The 15,135-nt window shown below is 44.0% G+C and overlaps 1 protein-coding gene across 1 annotated transcript in view; it reads right to left on the bottom strand.

Annotated features, from left to right (window-relative positions):
• Positions 1 to 15,135, bottom strand: part of grin3a (glutamate receptor, ionotropic, N-methyl-D-aspartate 3A) — a 39,482-nt gene that overhangs the window by 10,651 nt on the left and 13,696 nt on the right. Inside the window, exons 3-7 of the mRNA XM_035183856.2 lie at positions 7,304 to 7,973; positions 6,379 to 6,762; positions 5,701 to 5,846; positions 2,389 to 2,504; positions 1,458 to 1,609 (exon numbers count right to left, since the gene is read on the bottom strand). Of these exons, the coding sequence (XP_035039747.1) occupies positions 1,458 to 1,609; positions 2,389 to 2,504; positions 5,701 to 5,846; positions 6,379 to 6,762; positions 7,304 to 7,973 (1,468 nt within the window). The remainder of the gene's footprint in view (positions 1 to 1,457; positions 1,610 to 2,388; positions 2,505 to 5,700; positions 5,847 to 6,378; positions 6,763 to 7,303; positions 7,974 to 15,135) is intronic.

Below are 15,135 nucleotides of genomic sequence, written 5' to 3'. Positions count from 1 at the left end.
CCGGTTGTTCAGCATGAGAGCAGGACTTGATTGATTTCACCTTCAGATTTTGTTATGCTTTCACTCAAAACCCTGCGCTTACACTCAAATAGGCCCTGCTTGTGCTTAGATTTGCTCTGCTTTGTGTTTTGTTGCTTCGGAATCTCAACACAGCTTCGAAACGTCGGTATTGAGCGTCCCATCCCTACTTTACGTACATACGTGCACAGAAGAAGTGCGAGGAATAGAGCCGGAGCACAGGAAATCTATCTAAGCAACAAAATATCTGAGTGCAAGTGCACAGTTTGAGCACAAGAAGGCTCTCAAGAGAGGAAAAAAACCCATAGGTGTTAAGACCAATTTAAATATTTTATGATGCACATTCAATCGATTCCTAGTATCTATTACATGAGAAATGAGGGTAAGCACAGACATCATACTGTGATTTCTGCAAGGCAGTCATCTTGATAGGAAATAAAATTAAACAACACATGAAGCAATATACCTGGTGAGAAGCTTTCTCTGCCATCGCTACCGTCATAATGCTGCAAAATGAAATGTACCTGGAGCAGTTTAAACATCTGCAGCTGCGGGACTGCATCTACTAGCGCGTCACGTTACACAATGGAAAATGATTCACTTCAAATTGTGGCACTGCGATGTAGCACTTCTGTTACTCTTATGAGCCTCATAAGTTGGTGATTTACATTTATGTGCCGGGCACTTGGACGACGCTGTCATTCAAAGGCACACACCATGAGTGCTTCCTAATTAGATGGGGGTTATATTGCCTGTCACACCGTAGCTAGGAAAATAAATAATAGAGAGAGTAAAAGTACAACTACGGGAAGAACACGGGCCAGAGGAGGGGACACGAATTTACTTCTCAATTCGTGCTTGAAAGTGGAGCGTTTGCTGTCTGCGCTGAGCTCGGAGACACTTTTGGGGATTTCAAAGTCACAGCTGGGTGGAGAGATGGCCGGGCTGCTCGGAGAGCTGAGTGCTTTGTAATAGCAGTGCAGCTTGGACCATGGGGCCCGAGTGCTTAGGACGGAAGTGACGGGGACACAGCTTGGTTAGCAGCTGGAGGGTCAGGGGCCAGGGCCTGAATTAGTAGGGAGCAATTACTGTACATAGAGGGTTGTGCAGGCAGAAAGTAGAGCCAGGAAAATGACAAGTCCTTGGTGTTTGAAGGGCTTTGTACAATAGACCTCCGTCATTGAAGATATAATGTTTCATAAAAGCTACTTCTATGCTATTATGAAACATTTGAAGAAACCAGAAGTGCAATTTTTCTAATAATTGGTGCCAAATCTCATTTTTTGAAAGGCTCCACTTGTTACTTTTATAGTTGAATCATACTCAAGGGTGGTAATGGAAAAACTAGATGTCAAAAACTCGACACCCACTGAAGTGTCTCCATCAACAGAAAGGATACACTTGCTTGTGACGTGTGTAGCATGCGGTGCTGGACCTACCTCGGTCACGGCAAAGCTGCGCTTCCCGCAGGGCACGACCTTGTACCATTTGTCATGCAGCATGTCCATGAAGCCGTCTGACTTGTACTGACTAACAAGCTCCGAGAAGTTGGAGGTGAGGGGGGAGTTCTGCGGGAGGCCAATGCCGTAGCCTGCCGGTGGACACATAAAACCACACAGTAAAGAATCTTCAGCAGCGATTCCTCTGTTACAACATGCACTGCAGCTGGTTTACTGCTGTGCACAAGAAAGGCGATTCCTGCCAAAAGCAGCTATTTGAAAAAAGTGTCAGTGTATCTCAGAGTTTCGCAGCATGCCCAGAAAGTGTGACAGACTCAGCAATGGCCAATTACAGAAGTAACTGGCCTTGGAAGGAAGCGCACGGATTGATTTGAATTGTATCCTGGAGGCTTAAGAGGTGCATTAAGTAATTAACAACAATGCAGGAATCTGGGACTGTGGTGGCCTGTAATGGAAGCAAACCACCACAGGGAACGTTTTCACAGGGAGAAGAAGAGGATGCTCGCTAAATGGACCAGACATTTAACAGTTGGTTAACAGTGATATTGTTAAAATGCTCACAGTCAGTTGTTCTGCAAAAATACCTCTTCGAATCAACATGTACAGTTTGACCATGTTTCTAGTTTGGCCCTAATGCTTCGGCTATCGGCTTTTAATTTATCAGCATTCAAATGAAGATCACTGTTCATGGAGAAACGTGTGATAAAGAAACTAGTCTGACTTTAAACCATGTACAGCCAATGGAAGATGGAGTCTTGACCCAGATATCTGCTGTTGCCCCCAAAGGTTCATTCGTCATCAACAGTCGATAGGCCCTATAGTAACCAATACCCTATTCGTCAACAAGATACATATTGAATATCATTATATATCCTAAATGAGCAAATGATGAGAAGCTCTCACGCGTTACCTTCGATGGCAAAGGGTTTTCCAACCGTCAGTGTTTTGCACTCTGCGTCTATGGAGACCTCGTAGTCCAGCAGAGCTTTGTCCATGATGAACGCGTCCAGCCTCTGAGGGTCGGCCCTGGAAACCAGATACAATCACAGTGCCGTGCGAGTGCAACACAAAGTCACACACTCTGCCTCATGCACTCCGGATAAAAACAAACTCTTCAGGCAAATATAGGGTCTTTTATTTTGTGTTCAAACTGTTGTAATGATGAAAAAGAGGCTTTGGCCCGAGTGACCATTTAAATGAAATGAAAATCAGATCAGACGTCACTGATGGGCGACGTCACACACCGCGGTGACAAATATAACCACAGCGCTAACACAAATCGTACCTTCTGGGAATAAGCCACAGAGACACGCACACATTTTCAAACAACCCCTTTAAAACTCACATGAAAAATTAACCTTTAACACCCCCGAGACATTAACTTAAAAGAACCTGTGCTTACTGCTCTTTTCCCCTCCTGGGCTGCTACTCTTAACGTTTCTCTTGCGTTTGTCCTCACATCACTCGTTTCTGAGTCGGTTTGATTTTATGCTTTCACTTCATCAACACGTTTTGAAGACTACTCGACTCAACATAGGGGAAACTGAAAGCGTTGAATGAATTGTTTTGCTTTGCGGCGGTGGGCGATTTTAAAAGACACTTTCCGACGGGCACTTTGCAACAATAACAGGAAAATTAGATGCAAATGATTCAGTGAATTTTTCTTTTCCATATTTCTCCTCGTCTGAACCTCGTGTTTCTACAGTCTGCTCCCGTCGCTGATTTCCCACTCGTTTTCCCCCTGATCTTGTCGTATGTCATTTAAATTCCTGACAGTTTTTTGGCCAATTTATTCATAGCCCTCACTTCCCTCACAGCGGAGCCTGTATTCAGAGGTGAGGTATTAAGTCACAACGCTGCGAGGATCACTAACCAACAACAAAAAATGTCTTGACTGACTGAAAGGCTACAAAGAATTTCATTTCACGATATACTCTTGCATTTTTAGCTTGTTATCAAGGACGTATTTTAAGTCTATATCTTCTACCCACGAGCTCGATGTTCGTTATCACAGCTTGAAGGAGCGTGCAGCTTCTGACCTTGCTCTTTCCACCAAGTATCGAACTGACTGTGTTGGGTATTTTATGATCTGCACCAGTACCCTGACATCAACCGATTTACGAATGTGATTAAAAACGCTTATTCGTCTGCATCATCTTCCTGCAGCAATGCTTGAAAAAGCAGTGAATGTGTTTATCAGCATCCCGACTGCATGAATTGAAAATGCCTCATATGACAGGGACACGATTCTGTAGCGCTGCTGTACTTTATACGAGGCGATGCAGGACGGAGCAGCTCCATTAATCTTAAATCTTTTGGAGTTGATCGGGGAAAAGTCTTCATCATGAAGTGAGACCCGTACGAAGCCAGGTTGAAAACGCTCGATAATAAATTTTGCTTTGTGTTCAAGGCTGAGCTGTGGTTTGTGTGAAACTCCTTCACAAATGAGACTCTACGATAGAATATAAGAGCAGCGCTTCCTCCAATATCTCCTGCTCCACCTTAATGAGAAAGACAAAACGCTACGAGAGTTGGCTGATGCCTGATAATGCACCAGTCAGCACTCTTTCTCCAAATGCTCTAATTATCCAGCAGTTGAAGTTAGTTAGTCGTAGCTGGTATAATTGCTGTCGTGAACTTTTTAACTTCAAATCGATTTCGTGACGTCTGTGACTGTCACTGATGTTGTTGACGTAGATTGTTTGCAAAAGGGATCTTGATCTCAGTGAGATTACCTCATTTATAATAAGGCTTTCAATAAAATTGATGACATAAAATGTCCTATCTTGATTAAGTGTTGAAACTAGTTAGAAACAAGTATAAAAATTTAAATCTAATCACTTCTGGTTAAAGATTTTGTCCCATATTGCAGTCAAAACAATAAAAGTCAGCTAAAGTGCGTAGAGTGAGCGTTGCTGCATTGTGTAGGTGTGTGCAGAGCTATTTGTCGCGTACCTGCTTGCACACTTATTGTACATAAAGTTGTTACTGTCCACGCAGTCAGACCTCATAGTTTCAGCTGCAGTTGTGGCATGCACTGTAGTTCTCTCTCCGACGTGAGAAACTCTTTCACTCTTTAGTCTGTACCTGTCACTTGGAATCTGTTGTGCATGAGAGTGACCTTTGTGCGTGTGTGCATCCCCGTGACCGACATTAATCTAATTCATTTTGTGGGAAACGCTGCAAAGAAAGTGGAAAATCATTTTCTGAATCCGCCTCGTGATCAGGATCCAAACCAAACTGTTCGTGGTAATCCATCCAGTTTGTGCGTAATCCTGCTAACTAACAAACCGTTGAAACATTACCTCCTTGGCGAAGGTAAACATTCATTAGAATAAGGATTTGAGCTCAAATAAAACTATGACATGATTTGAGGCTGCTCAAGTCATAACAATCTAACGTGATTCACATGATACATGTGGCACTCTGTATGATAAAGTAAGTGATAACTAATGCCTGGTCCCTTGGGGAGTGAAGTGCAGAGTATTCAAAGTGGCGCCGGGGCACACTTGTTTGATGTCTTGTTCTCTTATGGTAATTTTCCAAAGATGACACTTCTCCTCTAATCAGCAATTTACAAGCTCAGTAACAAAACCCTGTTTGATCCATTCAAATTGTGTCCTAACCAGCCTAGACCAGCATTCCAGCTGCCTGCTCACACTATATTCTTGCTTTGGCTCCACGGGGGGATGCCAGTTGAATGTTGAAGCAGCTTAGGAGGATGACAGCCATGGCAGAGGAAGGAGGAGGCTGAGATCTGAATGTGAACGGGCAGAGTTGCAGCGGGAACGACAACAGAGAGGATGCATTTTGTTTTCAACCTAATTTTCGACTATGTGCAACTTAAAAAAAAAGAAAGATCTAAAATGACGAGAGATAATTTGTGCAACCAGACAGAAGATGGTTTTTAGGGGATTGGTGAAAGCGAGAGATAACTGTTTCAGAGATTCCCACAGAGTTTGATTCTATCTGTGGCGGCGGCTGCCAGTGGGTGCTGAGCAAATCGATGCGCCGCGCACAGCTTTACCATAAAGCAACGGAGCAAGACACTTTCTTTATAAGTCTTTTATGTTATTATGAAAACTGTCCAAAAAGTTTTAGTTCATTACGCGACTCTGGCGAAACAAATTAGACCGCGGCGTGCCATCACACAATTAATGAGAAAATCAGCTTAGACGAGTTACTGAGTATTAGCGTATCAGCGTATAAACCACCATCTTACTTGAGATGATGGATGCCGTCTGGCGTTGCCGGGACATTGTATCTTCTCATGTACTCGTGCATCTCGGGGAAACTTTTCTTGAGGTAGTCCTCCGCGCTGCTTTCTCTCACCGTGGCAAATCGGAATCCCTGAGAGGGATGGTGCAACTGCAGGAAAGAAGAAAGAAAGTGAGGTGCTTCTTCTAAAACGCTCTCAACAAGCATTTAATATTGATCAATAGCCCGACTTCTTTCACTGTTTTGGCCGGTTTCTCGTATTTTCGGTTGGTGTTAAATTCCCGAAAGACTACAGACTGATTTCTTTCCTTTCACCAACTCTCAATATTCCTGCACTCTTGTGATTCAGAGAGTTGGTGAGCAGGAGAAAATAATTAATTACCTTACCCCACTTGGCCTTACAGGGGCGGTTTAATTAAAGGATATATTTTCTGTCTGATGAATCCCACACAGTGAGAAGAGCACAGAGTAATAACGGCTCATTAATACTCAGCATTAGATACGGATATGGATATGAACAGAGACTTTTGTCTGTACTCTGGATTAAATTTCTTCCATATCTATGAAATCTTTGATGTATAATAATCAAAACTGCAGTTCTTGAAAAAGCCCGTGAGTAAGAAAGGAATCGAGAAGTTTTTTTTTAAGGCCTTTCAGTGTTGCACCTCTCTGACTTTTGTACCTTTGGGTCGTGAATCCCTGAAAGTTGCTCGTAGGTCTTCTCCCCGACCATGACGGCTGCCAGGTTGGCGGTGTAGGTGGACAGACAGAACAGACAGAAGATGGCCCAGAGATTCATCAGCAGACGGCCCGTCCAGCACTTGGGCGTCTTGATGGCCACGGTTCGCCCGAATAGAATAGCGTAGCACACGTTGAGCGCCGAGGAGAAGGAGAACACCCGGTGGCGGTTGCGTCCTCGCGGCGTCAAGCCGAAAGGGCTGTGCCACTCGTACAGGGTGAGGAAGATGGCGGTGACGTGGAGGGAGACAAAGATGCCGAGCCACATGGACCAGTGGAGGGGCCACATGAAGGCCCCGATGGGTGCAGCTGTGTCACGAGTTCGAACCTGGACGAGAAGGCAAAGGAGTGAAAACCGTATCTCTACCTGCTACAAACAGTAATAACATGGTGTAGAGTTAAAGTGTGAGAGTATTTGTTTGTAAATGCTGTTTTTGACACATTTGTTCATTAAGAGGAAACCTATCGTGAAATGGAAATAAAAATACAACAGATAAAAGAGAAGACATCTACTGTAAATAAAGCTGTAATCAGAGGAGGAGAGGAGAGCGTGGTTACCACCAGCTCTTTGCCTGTCAACCGGTGGGAAGAGCTATAATAATTGCAGCCGTGGCGTCACATCACAAAGCTGTGCAGTCAACAGTTAGATTTCAGAAATGCAGGGTTTGCAGTAATGAAAAACGTATTAACACTGACCACAACCAAACCAAGCGGAAAGAGTTGAGGTCAGTGACGGAGAACTGAGAACGGATTGGGCCAAAGAGGAGCAGAGGAGGGAAATAAGAAGTGGAGAGATGAAGAAAAAGAGACAAAACTGCATCTAATGAGGAGAAAAAGAAGCGAGACAGGAAGAAAGGAGCAGCACTGACCAGAATTCCCAGGCTGGTGGAGAAGAAGGGTGAGGTGAAGTCAATGACTTGGCTTCTGGCTGAGTTAATGCTGAAAGAAGTCACTGCCAGCTGGGCGGCGCCGCTGAGCAGGTCGCCCACCAATCCCGTCCAGCGACCATTCTTGAACCCGCCGTACTTCCCATCGCCGACGATATAGAGGTCGAAACTGAAGCCCATGTCCTCCGCCAGCTTCTCCAGCAGGTCAACGCAGTATCCATAACAACACTTCTTCAGGTCGGTGGGAACGGTTCCGTTGGGTCCTGCGAGGTTGTGGAAAAGCCCCTCCAACACTGCAGATTCATTGCTCATTGGGTCGAGGCACAGCTGGCCGGCGGGACACAGCCCGTCCCCGTCCACCTCGCGGGTGAACACAAACGGGTGCTCCACCAGCGTCACCACCCGCATGTGCAGCCTCGCGGATCGGCGCCAGTCGCCTCCGAACCCGGAGCCCGAATGGCTTGGCCAGGCCCCCTGGTCCATCAGAACTCGTCCCCTGCGCCAGCGTCCCAGGCGGGTCCAGGTTGGCTGGCCTAGGGGGTCCAGCTGGAGGGACCAGATGTAGTGATGGGCCTCTGAGACGACATTCTGGCTGTGACTTTCTCTGGATATAAAGCCGCTCTGGCCCTCGAATGTTGTGTTGGATATGAATCTGAAGGGAATGAATGGAAAGAGGGGGAAGAAGGGGAAGGGTGGTGAGAGGAGGATGGGAGAGACAGAGGAGTTAGAAGAGATTATCCAAATTTGTATCTATAATCTAGAAATGAGTGAAGGAAAATACATTCCTACTAGGATTTCTTATCCTCGTTAACCTACAAGTTGGAAACATCTTTCAAGCTCCATAGTTAATCAGCTGATGACTGTGTGAGAGGACTTTGTTCACTACTTGATTCAGGCTTCAGAAAGACCAAAGGTTGTTGTTTGGTTCAGTGCTCGTGGCTTAAACGAGAATTATTAGGTTAGAGTTGGTGGAAGTCTGTGGTTCCTGCTGATGGGAGTGGAGCAGCTGCAGACATCCCAGGCTGGAGATAACCAGTGTGGGTGGGTGGGTGGGTGTGTGTGTGTGTGTGTGTGTGTGTGTGTGTGTGTGTGTGTGTGTGTGTGTGTGTGTGTGTGTGTGTGTGTGTGTGTGTGTGTGTGTGTGTGTGTGTGTGTGTGTGTGCGCGGACACCTAAGACCTAAAGGAAGAAATTCTTTCAGGTCTTTTCCGACACTTGAATAAATAATCTGTGTTTTTTCTCGAGAAGACGGAAAGAAACAGAAACTGACCTTGCAGTGCTACCACCTACTGTACTCATATCAGAGTCATTTTAATAATGCTTCATATTATCTAGTCTTGCATTGGTGTGTGTACTGTATCTAAAGGCTAAAACTCACCTTGTCTTTCTATTTAATGAGACTTTCAGAGGCTGAGTTCATGGAACACAACTCAACTCATGCAATCAAATTAAGTGGAAGATGCACAGCAGCTAAATAACTTCTCTGCCTGCTTGGCTCGCTCTATTGTTCGTTTGCCAATAAAAATATCACCTATTCCACCTCTTTTTAAAGTTTTGGGGATTTACAAGCTTAAAAATACGATTATGTTTTACCCTTGGTTAGTTTATAGGGAAATGTTGGTGGACGTGGGCCAGCGGCTTACTGTCCCATCACATATTGTCACAACCACCCTAAGACCAGACCTGACACTCGCGCGTTGCCACTTCTTAGAATTGACAGAACCCTGGGAGGATGTTGTTGATAAAGCGAAGGAAGAGGAAAATGCAGACATGGCATTTTAGGCAGAGCAACGTGGCTGGGAAGCAGAGGTTTGCCCTTTGGAGGTTGGCTGCAGGGGTTTCCCTGCTGGGAATCCACGGACAAGCCCTGCGCCAGACCATAAAAGAAACACCACACACTGCACAACGCTGCAGCACATGGCTCTGGATCAGGAGGAAAGATCCCAGCTGGGCCCTAAGATGCTAGGGACACGCACCCAGGTCTGATCAACCTGCGTTTGGCCCGCCTTAGATAAGGGTGTCTTGTGATTAAAAGGCTGATAACGCTAAGGTACACAACTGGAGTTATGTCCCTAACATCCACTGGTGGCCGCTAACACCTGCTCACATCTACTGGTAGTTGGAAATCTAATTTGTGCGGAAGTCCTTCAAACGTACAAAGGATATTTACCGTCTTGTCCAAACTTCTAAAATAGAAATATACACAACTTCCAATTTAATGTTGTAACACCAGCACCGGAGACATTTATTATCTTGGTAGACCTGTGTGTGTGTGTGTGTGTGTGTGTGTGTGTGTGTGTGTGTGTGTGTGTGTGTGTGTGTGTGTGTGTGTGTGTGTGTGTGTGTGTGTGTGTGTGTGTGTGTGTGTGTGTGTGTGTGTGTCAGGATAAGACAGACCACACTCCAGTGATCACGCCATCTCTCTCACTGAGCCATGCTACTGGCTGTCTAAGGGTGTCAGATACTGGAGCAGACACACACACGCACACACGCAGGCAGCCACACACACAGTTAGAGGGAACCCATGCATCCATTCAGTGCAGGTAGATGAACACGTCTTCCCTCTGCCTTCAGGAGGTAATGATTTAAATGATGTGACCTTTTTCCAAAATGTTTTTTTTAGTGTCACCTTGCTCACTTGTAAATTTCCTCCTTTCCACCACTTTGTCAACTTCCCTCGGTCTTTCTCAGGCTTTGAACTGACCTGACAGTGAAGGTCAGAGTCTTCACTGTAGCTTGTGGTTATTAGGCCACCCAGGGAGAGAGTTGTTTTTCTCCCCATCGTGCACAATGGAAGAGGATTTCTCTTGCACGCGTTTGACGATGCAGAGTGTGTAACGCGTTAGAAGTGAAATGTCCCATTTTAGAAAAAATCCCTACAGTCCTGAGGGAAATGATGTGCTTCTTATTTCACTGGATTTTAATACCTAAATACTGTATATCTAATAATATAGTATATAATTGATCACAGGTCTTTTATTACTTTTGCTTTATGCATTCTTGTTATAAGAGTATTTTTACAGCGCAGTGATTGAAGATAAGGATCTTTACAGTTCCTCCACCACTGATAATGTTCACAGTTAGTTGTCACTGTTTTCTGAGCTTGTTCTTTTGATTATCTTTGTTATGGTAGTTAAGTTTCTTATCGCATAATGAAATCAGTAGTTTTGGTTGAGCTGGTTTCCATTGTGTGTGTGTGTGTGTGTGTGTGTGTGTGTGTGTGTGTGTGTGTGTGTGTGTGTGTGTGTGTGTGTGTGTGTGTGTGTGTGTGTGTGTGTGTGTGTGTGTGTGTGTGTGTGTGTGTGTCAAAGCACAAAGTGTGACCAGGCTTCTCTGAGTTAAAGCAGTTAAAACCCTCTAGTTCATTCAGATGAATAATAGTAATAATGAACTTTATTTATAGGGGACTTCAAAATAGACATTACAAAATGATTTAGGATGGCAGCAAAATAAAACTACTTATTTTTTATGACTACTCACAAAATCAACAGTTTTAAAATGGAATGGATAAAAACTGCATGAAAATAATAGTAAATGGTTTTGTATTTGTATAGCGCTTTCTAGTCTTGATGACCACTCAAAGCTCTTTACAGTACAGTTTTACATTCACCCATTCACACAGTGCATCTATTAGCAGCACTTTGTTGTTCTATGAGAGGCAATTCAGGGTTCAGCATCTTGCCCAAGGACACTTCGGCATGCAGATGGGGAAGACTGGGGACCTTCAGGTTGGAGGACGACCGCTCTACCACTCAGCCACAGCCACCAGTGCGAACAGAAATAGGTAAATTTAAACTCAGATAAAATCAGGGAAGGCTTTTCAATAAGGGACTTAAAAGACATGACTCAGCTGAATTGCTTGAAATCTAAATATAATGTTGGTTGCATCCTCTTTGAAATAAACTCGTTGACTGTTTTTGAGAAATGAAACCTTGTAAAATGTAACTTTTACAGAAGTTTACTTTGCTTTCAGGGAAAAACTATAATTTGCTCTGGAAAAGCTTGAACTTAAAAGCAGCGACTGACCAGGAGGCTGAAATGAGGACAGGTGCTGACATCTGGAGCTGCTGCAGAACCTCCTACGCTCCGAATAAAACCTGCAGACGAGTCGTGGCGGTGTTTCTAGGCTGAGGAGTGATGTCAGGGTTCATCGAATCTATCACACAGCAGCGCTAACTCGATTTCATGTCTGCCTCATGTGTTCGCCTCATGCATCAAGTTAGAGGACAATGTCGAGTATAACCACAATCTGCGTTTATGTCCACATCACTGGTCAAAAAGAGTGGGGGGAAGCGAAGTGAATAAGGAGATAGAAATTCTGCTAAAAATTTTAAATAATATGATTATGTGCTGTTTTTAAGTAGGTATCAAAACATATTATTCTCAACACCAAGATGCAGAGAAATGAGCAAATTCATCTGCATTTTCTTTAGAATCGTTAAAGTGTCTGCCAGAGGCGTTCCTCCTTCTTAAAGCTTCCTGAAGCAAACAGAAAGTGCTTTACTTCCACTGGTTCGGGGAGTATTAGCTGCAGAGGGGCCATTTATTATAAAGCTATCTTCCATCTTCATAGCTCAGCTGGCTGGCACATTCAGGGGGACTATCTTTGGCATTGGTCGGCATGCATCACTTCAAAAAATGAATTTTTATCGAGGAGGACTGAAAAAATACACCTGCTGAAGTTTGTCCTGACTGTTTCTTATCTGTTAATACGGAACAGTAGTTTATCTGTGTGTGTATCTCAAGGATTCACACGGTACGTATGTGCATATCTCCCTCTCTCTTTCTTTCTCTGCTCCCTCTCTCTTTCTCTTCCGCTGTGTTGTTATCACATCTTTCGTCCCTCCTCCCCTCAGCCTCTCAGTTCAGTGGCCAAACCTCATCAGTCCCTCTCACTGGCTCCAACACGCTGTAAATGATACTGTGGAGCTGCACGCCTCCTGTTACACGTCACATGTCGGTACTTAACGTTGCCACCAGTTGCAATTCCACAATTATTGCCTCACAGATGCAACCTCTCGAAAACCAAGGTACTAAAGGAAGCTTTATTTGCTTTAAACGAAGGTTAGCATGTCTGGATCTAACCCAAGGTCCGGGGTCATGATACGAAAGTTACACTGCTCCCTTGTAATGTCACGTGACATCAATGTTTCCCTATATTTACAATAACCAACCTGAATATGGACATAATATATCATGTATATAAACTATATGCACCTTATGTTACCATGAAATAATGGCCTGCGCTCACATATTTCTGTATAATAATGCTATAGTGGAACTGAAATATTACAGCAATAAAACATTTCCATGCCTTCCACGAACCAATGAGGAGCTGATCTGGGACGTGCTCTCATCAGCACAACATCATACACAGCCATCAAGTGCATATCAACATGGTTCCTATGTATTAAATGAGGCGGCTGCAAACATAAAAAACTAATCCAACCAGAGACGATGGTTTCCTGAAGCAGATGAAATCTGTTAAAGAAGCTGTTGTCAACTCGTATGACAAAGTCGGCGGTCGCAGGCAGGAAATGAGAGTCCCGCTGCTGTCTATCACCGTCTGACATCAAACACGTGTTCGGCACAAACACAGAGTGGCAAACCTGCTGCTGCCATCAGGGCTCGTTGTGTATGTGTAAACCCTTACGCATCTTTCTTTGATCAAAGCCTAAGGAAATAAATGGAGAGGATAAGAGCAGAATGAAATCAAAGTATAAAACCAAGCAGAATAACCTGCAGTGACTGTTTAACCCTCTTCAAAATAACAAATAATTAATCATCTGGTTTCTTATAATGGAAGAATTCTGCTCTATTATGTTATTTTTCAGCCATGCATTATTTATGCCAGTATGTAGTCTATAAATATCCTAAAAATGCATCTGATCCTGAGACACTGGAATTTTTTTATTTCCTCAGTATTAAGAATTGGCCAGAAAACTAAATTTCAATCAAACACTGAAACAAACAGCCAGATGTTCCACCACCACTGGCTGATTAGCTCTCTCCTTCCCTGGAGCTATTTCAACTCAGAGATTTGCCTACTTGCATAAATACACACATACAGTAGAGACAGACACACTGCATATTACTTTTGTCATTAACCCAAAGGTTTCAGTTGTTAAAAGTTCGCAATTTCTTCGCACAAAAAGTGGAATGTACTGAGAAGTATTTAAAATCCTCAAACACACGAAGATACAACCAGAGGCAACATTTTGTAATTTTTCCAAAAATAGAAACCAATGGAAAAACATCTAGATTTGTGCCACAATTACATAATCTATTGTTTTCTGTCGCTTACATTTTTAATGCTAACGAGACAAAGCTAGTTTTGTAGCAGTTATTAAAAGTATATTCATCACAATAAAACTTAATGTACAAGACAAACCTGTTGCTGGAAATCTGTCAAAGTGAGGGATCGCTTTCAGATCTTTCCATCATTATCTAAAAAACTGTCTTTGATGTGCACTGACAGTGTGTAGAGAGCACACACACACACATACACACTCACACTCTCTGAGGAGTTCAATTAAGGCCGATCATTAAGTTAAGTAATTGCAGCCACTTCCAGCACATTTGTCATTTTAACTGTGGCCAGCGACGCTCGGCAAAGAGAGAAGCTGCAGCTGAATCTTTTCTACAGTGAATATCTTGTGTTAAAAGATTTCTGCTAATGAGTCGAGTAGACCTGAACATCGATCCTTCATCACGACATCATCCATCAGGTGTTATGGAACAAACTGTCATACGCCTAACTCCGGGCTGTAATTAAAATATTCCTAAAATATTTACCGTGGCTGTTGAAATCCCATATCTGACACCTGCTGTCATTTTATCACACAGCCTGGAGCAAAACATCTGGGTAAGAATCTGGCCAAATGTTATTGTGATCATGTTCCTGCTTTTTGATGTTTGTACAGTTGAGATGAGGATTACATTCCTGCAGAATTTTGGTGAGGCCTTGTGAGATGGACCGGTTGTGTGTCCTTGATTCCCCTTCACCCACCTCCAAAACAATATTCTCAAGTGGGAATGTTTGAAAGTGGTGCGGTGGTTAGTCGCCTCAGCTTCCTGGTTTTCTCCAGGTTCTCCGGCTTCCTCCCACAGCCCAATGCCGACTGGTGTTAGGTTAATTACAGATGTGAACATGAGGCGATATGCTGGCGTACTCTGCCTCTCGTCTAATGTCAGCTGGGATTTACTCCAGCTCCCCTTGTGACCCTCAAAGGATAAACAGTACAGATGGGAATCATCGACATACGTGTAATGTCAAGTGTCCTTTGTCTTTTTCCCGTCCTGCTATCACCATATGGCGCCTTTCTTGTTTGCAAACACTGAAAGTGGTTTGGCATCCAGCGGGCGCTGTCTACAATCCGTCACCTGCCGTAACCCCTGGCGATACAGTTGTCTGGTGACAAACACCTCCATCCATCACCAGCCGCTGCCCTTCGTGAGTGCTTGATTGCTTGGCCAGCAAATCGGCTGCAACCATAACTCCATAATAATCATGCAATAAATCCCCCGGAGGCTTTCATTGTGCCGCTTGAGAACTGCCACAGCCTCTCAGCTGCTCATCTGTCACAAGGTTTCTGGCTTCAACACCACTGTGGTGACAGCAGTGCCCCCCCGCCGGGTCAGCTCATCCACCGAGCACCTGATACCACGACTCTCGGGTCGAAGGCTAAAACCAACGGCGGTTCTCTCGCACACGGAATCTAGAATGTCTTTGCATGACTGCAGGTTTAATACTGACAAGGCCAGTGGGTATGAACATGGAACTTTGCTTAATTTAACTATCTAATAAGTTTTTAA

This window comes from Hippoglossus stenolepis, chromosome 18, assembly GCF_022539355.2.
Source record: "Hippoglossus stenolepis isolate QCI-W04-F060 chromosome 18, HSTE1.2, whole genome shotgun sequence".
In the NCBI taxonomy this organism is placed as follows: Eukaryota; Metazoa; Chordata; class Actinopteri; order Pleuronectiformes; family Pleuronectidae; genus Hippoglossus; species Hippoglossus stenolepis.
The sequence above is the reverse complement of the archived record's forward strand: the minus strand, read 5'-3'. Positions and strand labels throughout refer to the sequence as shown.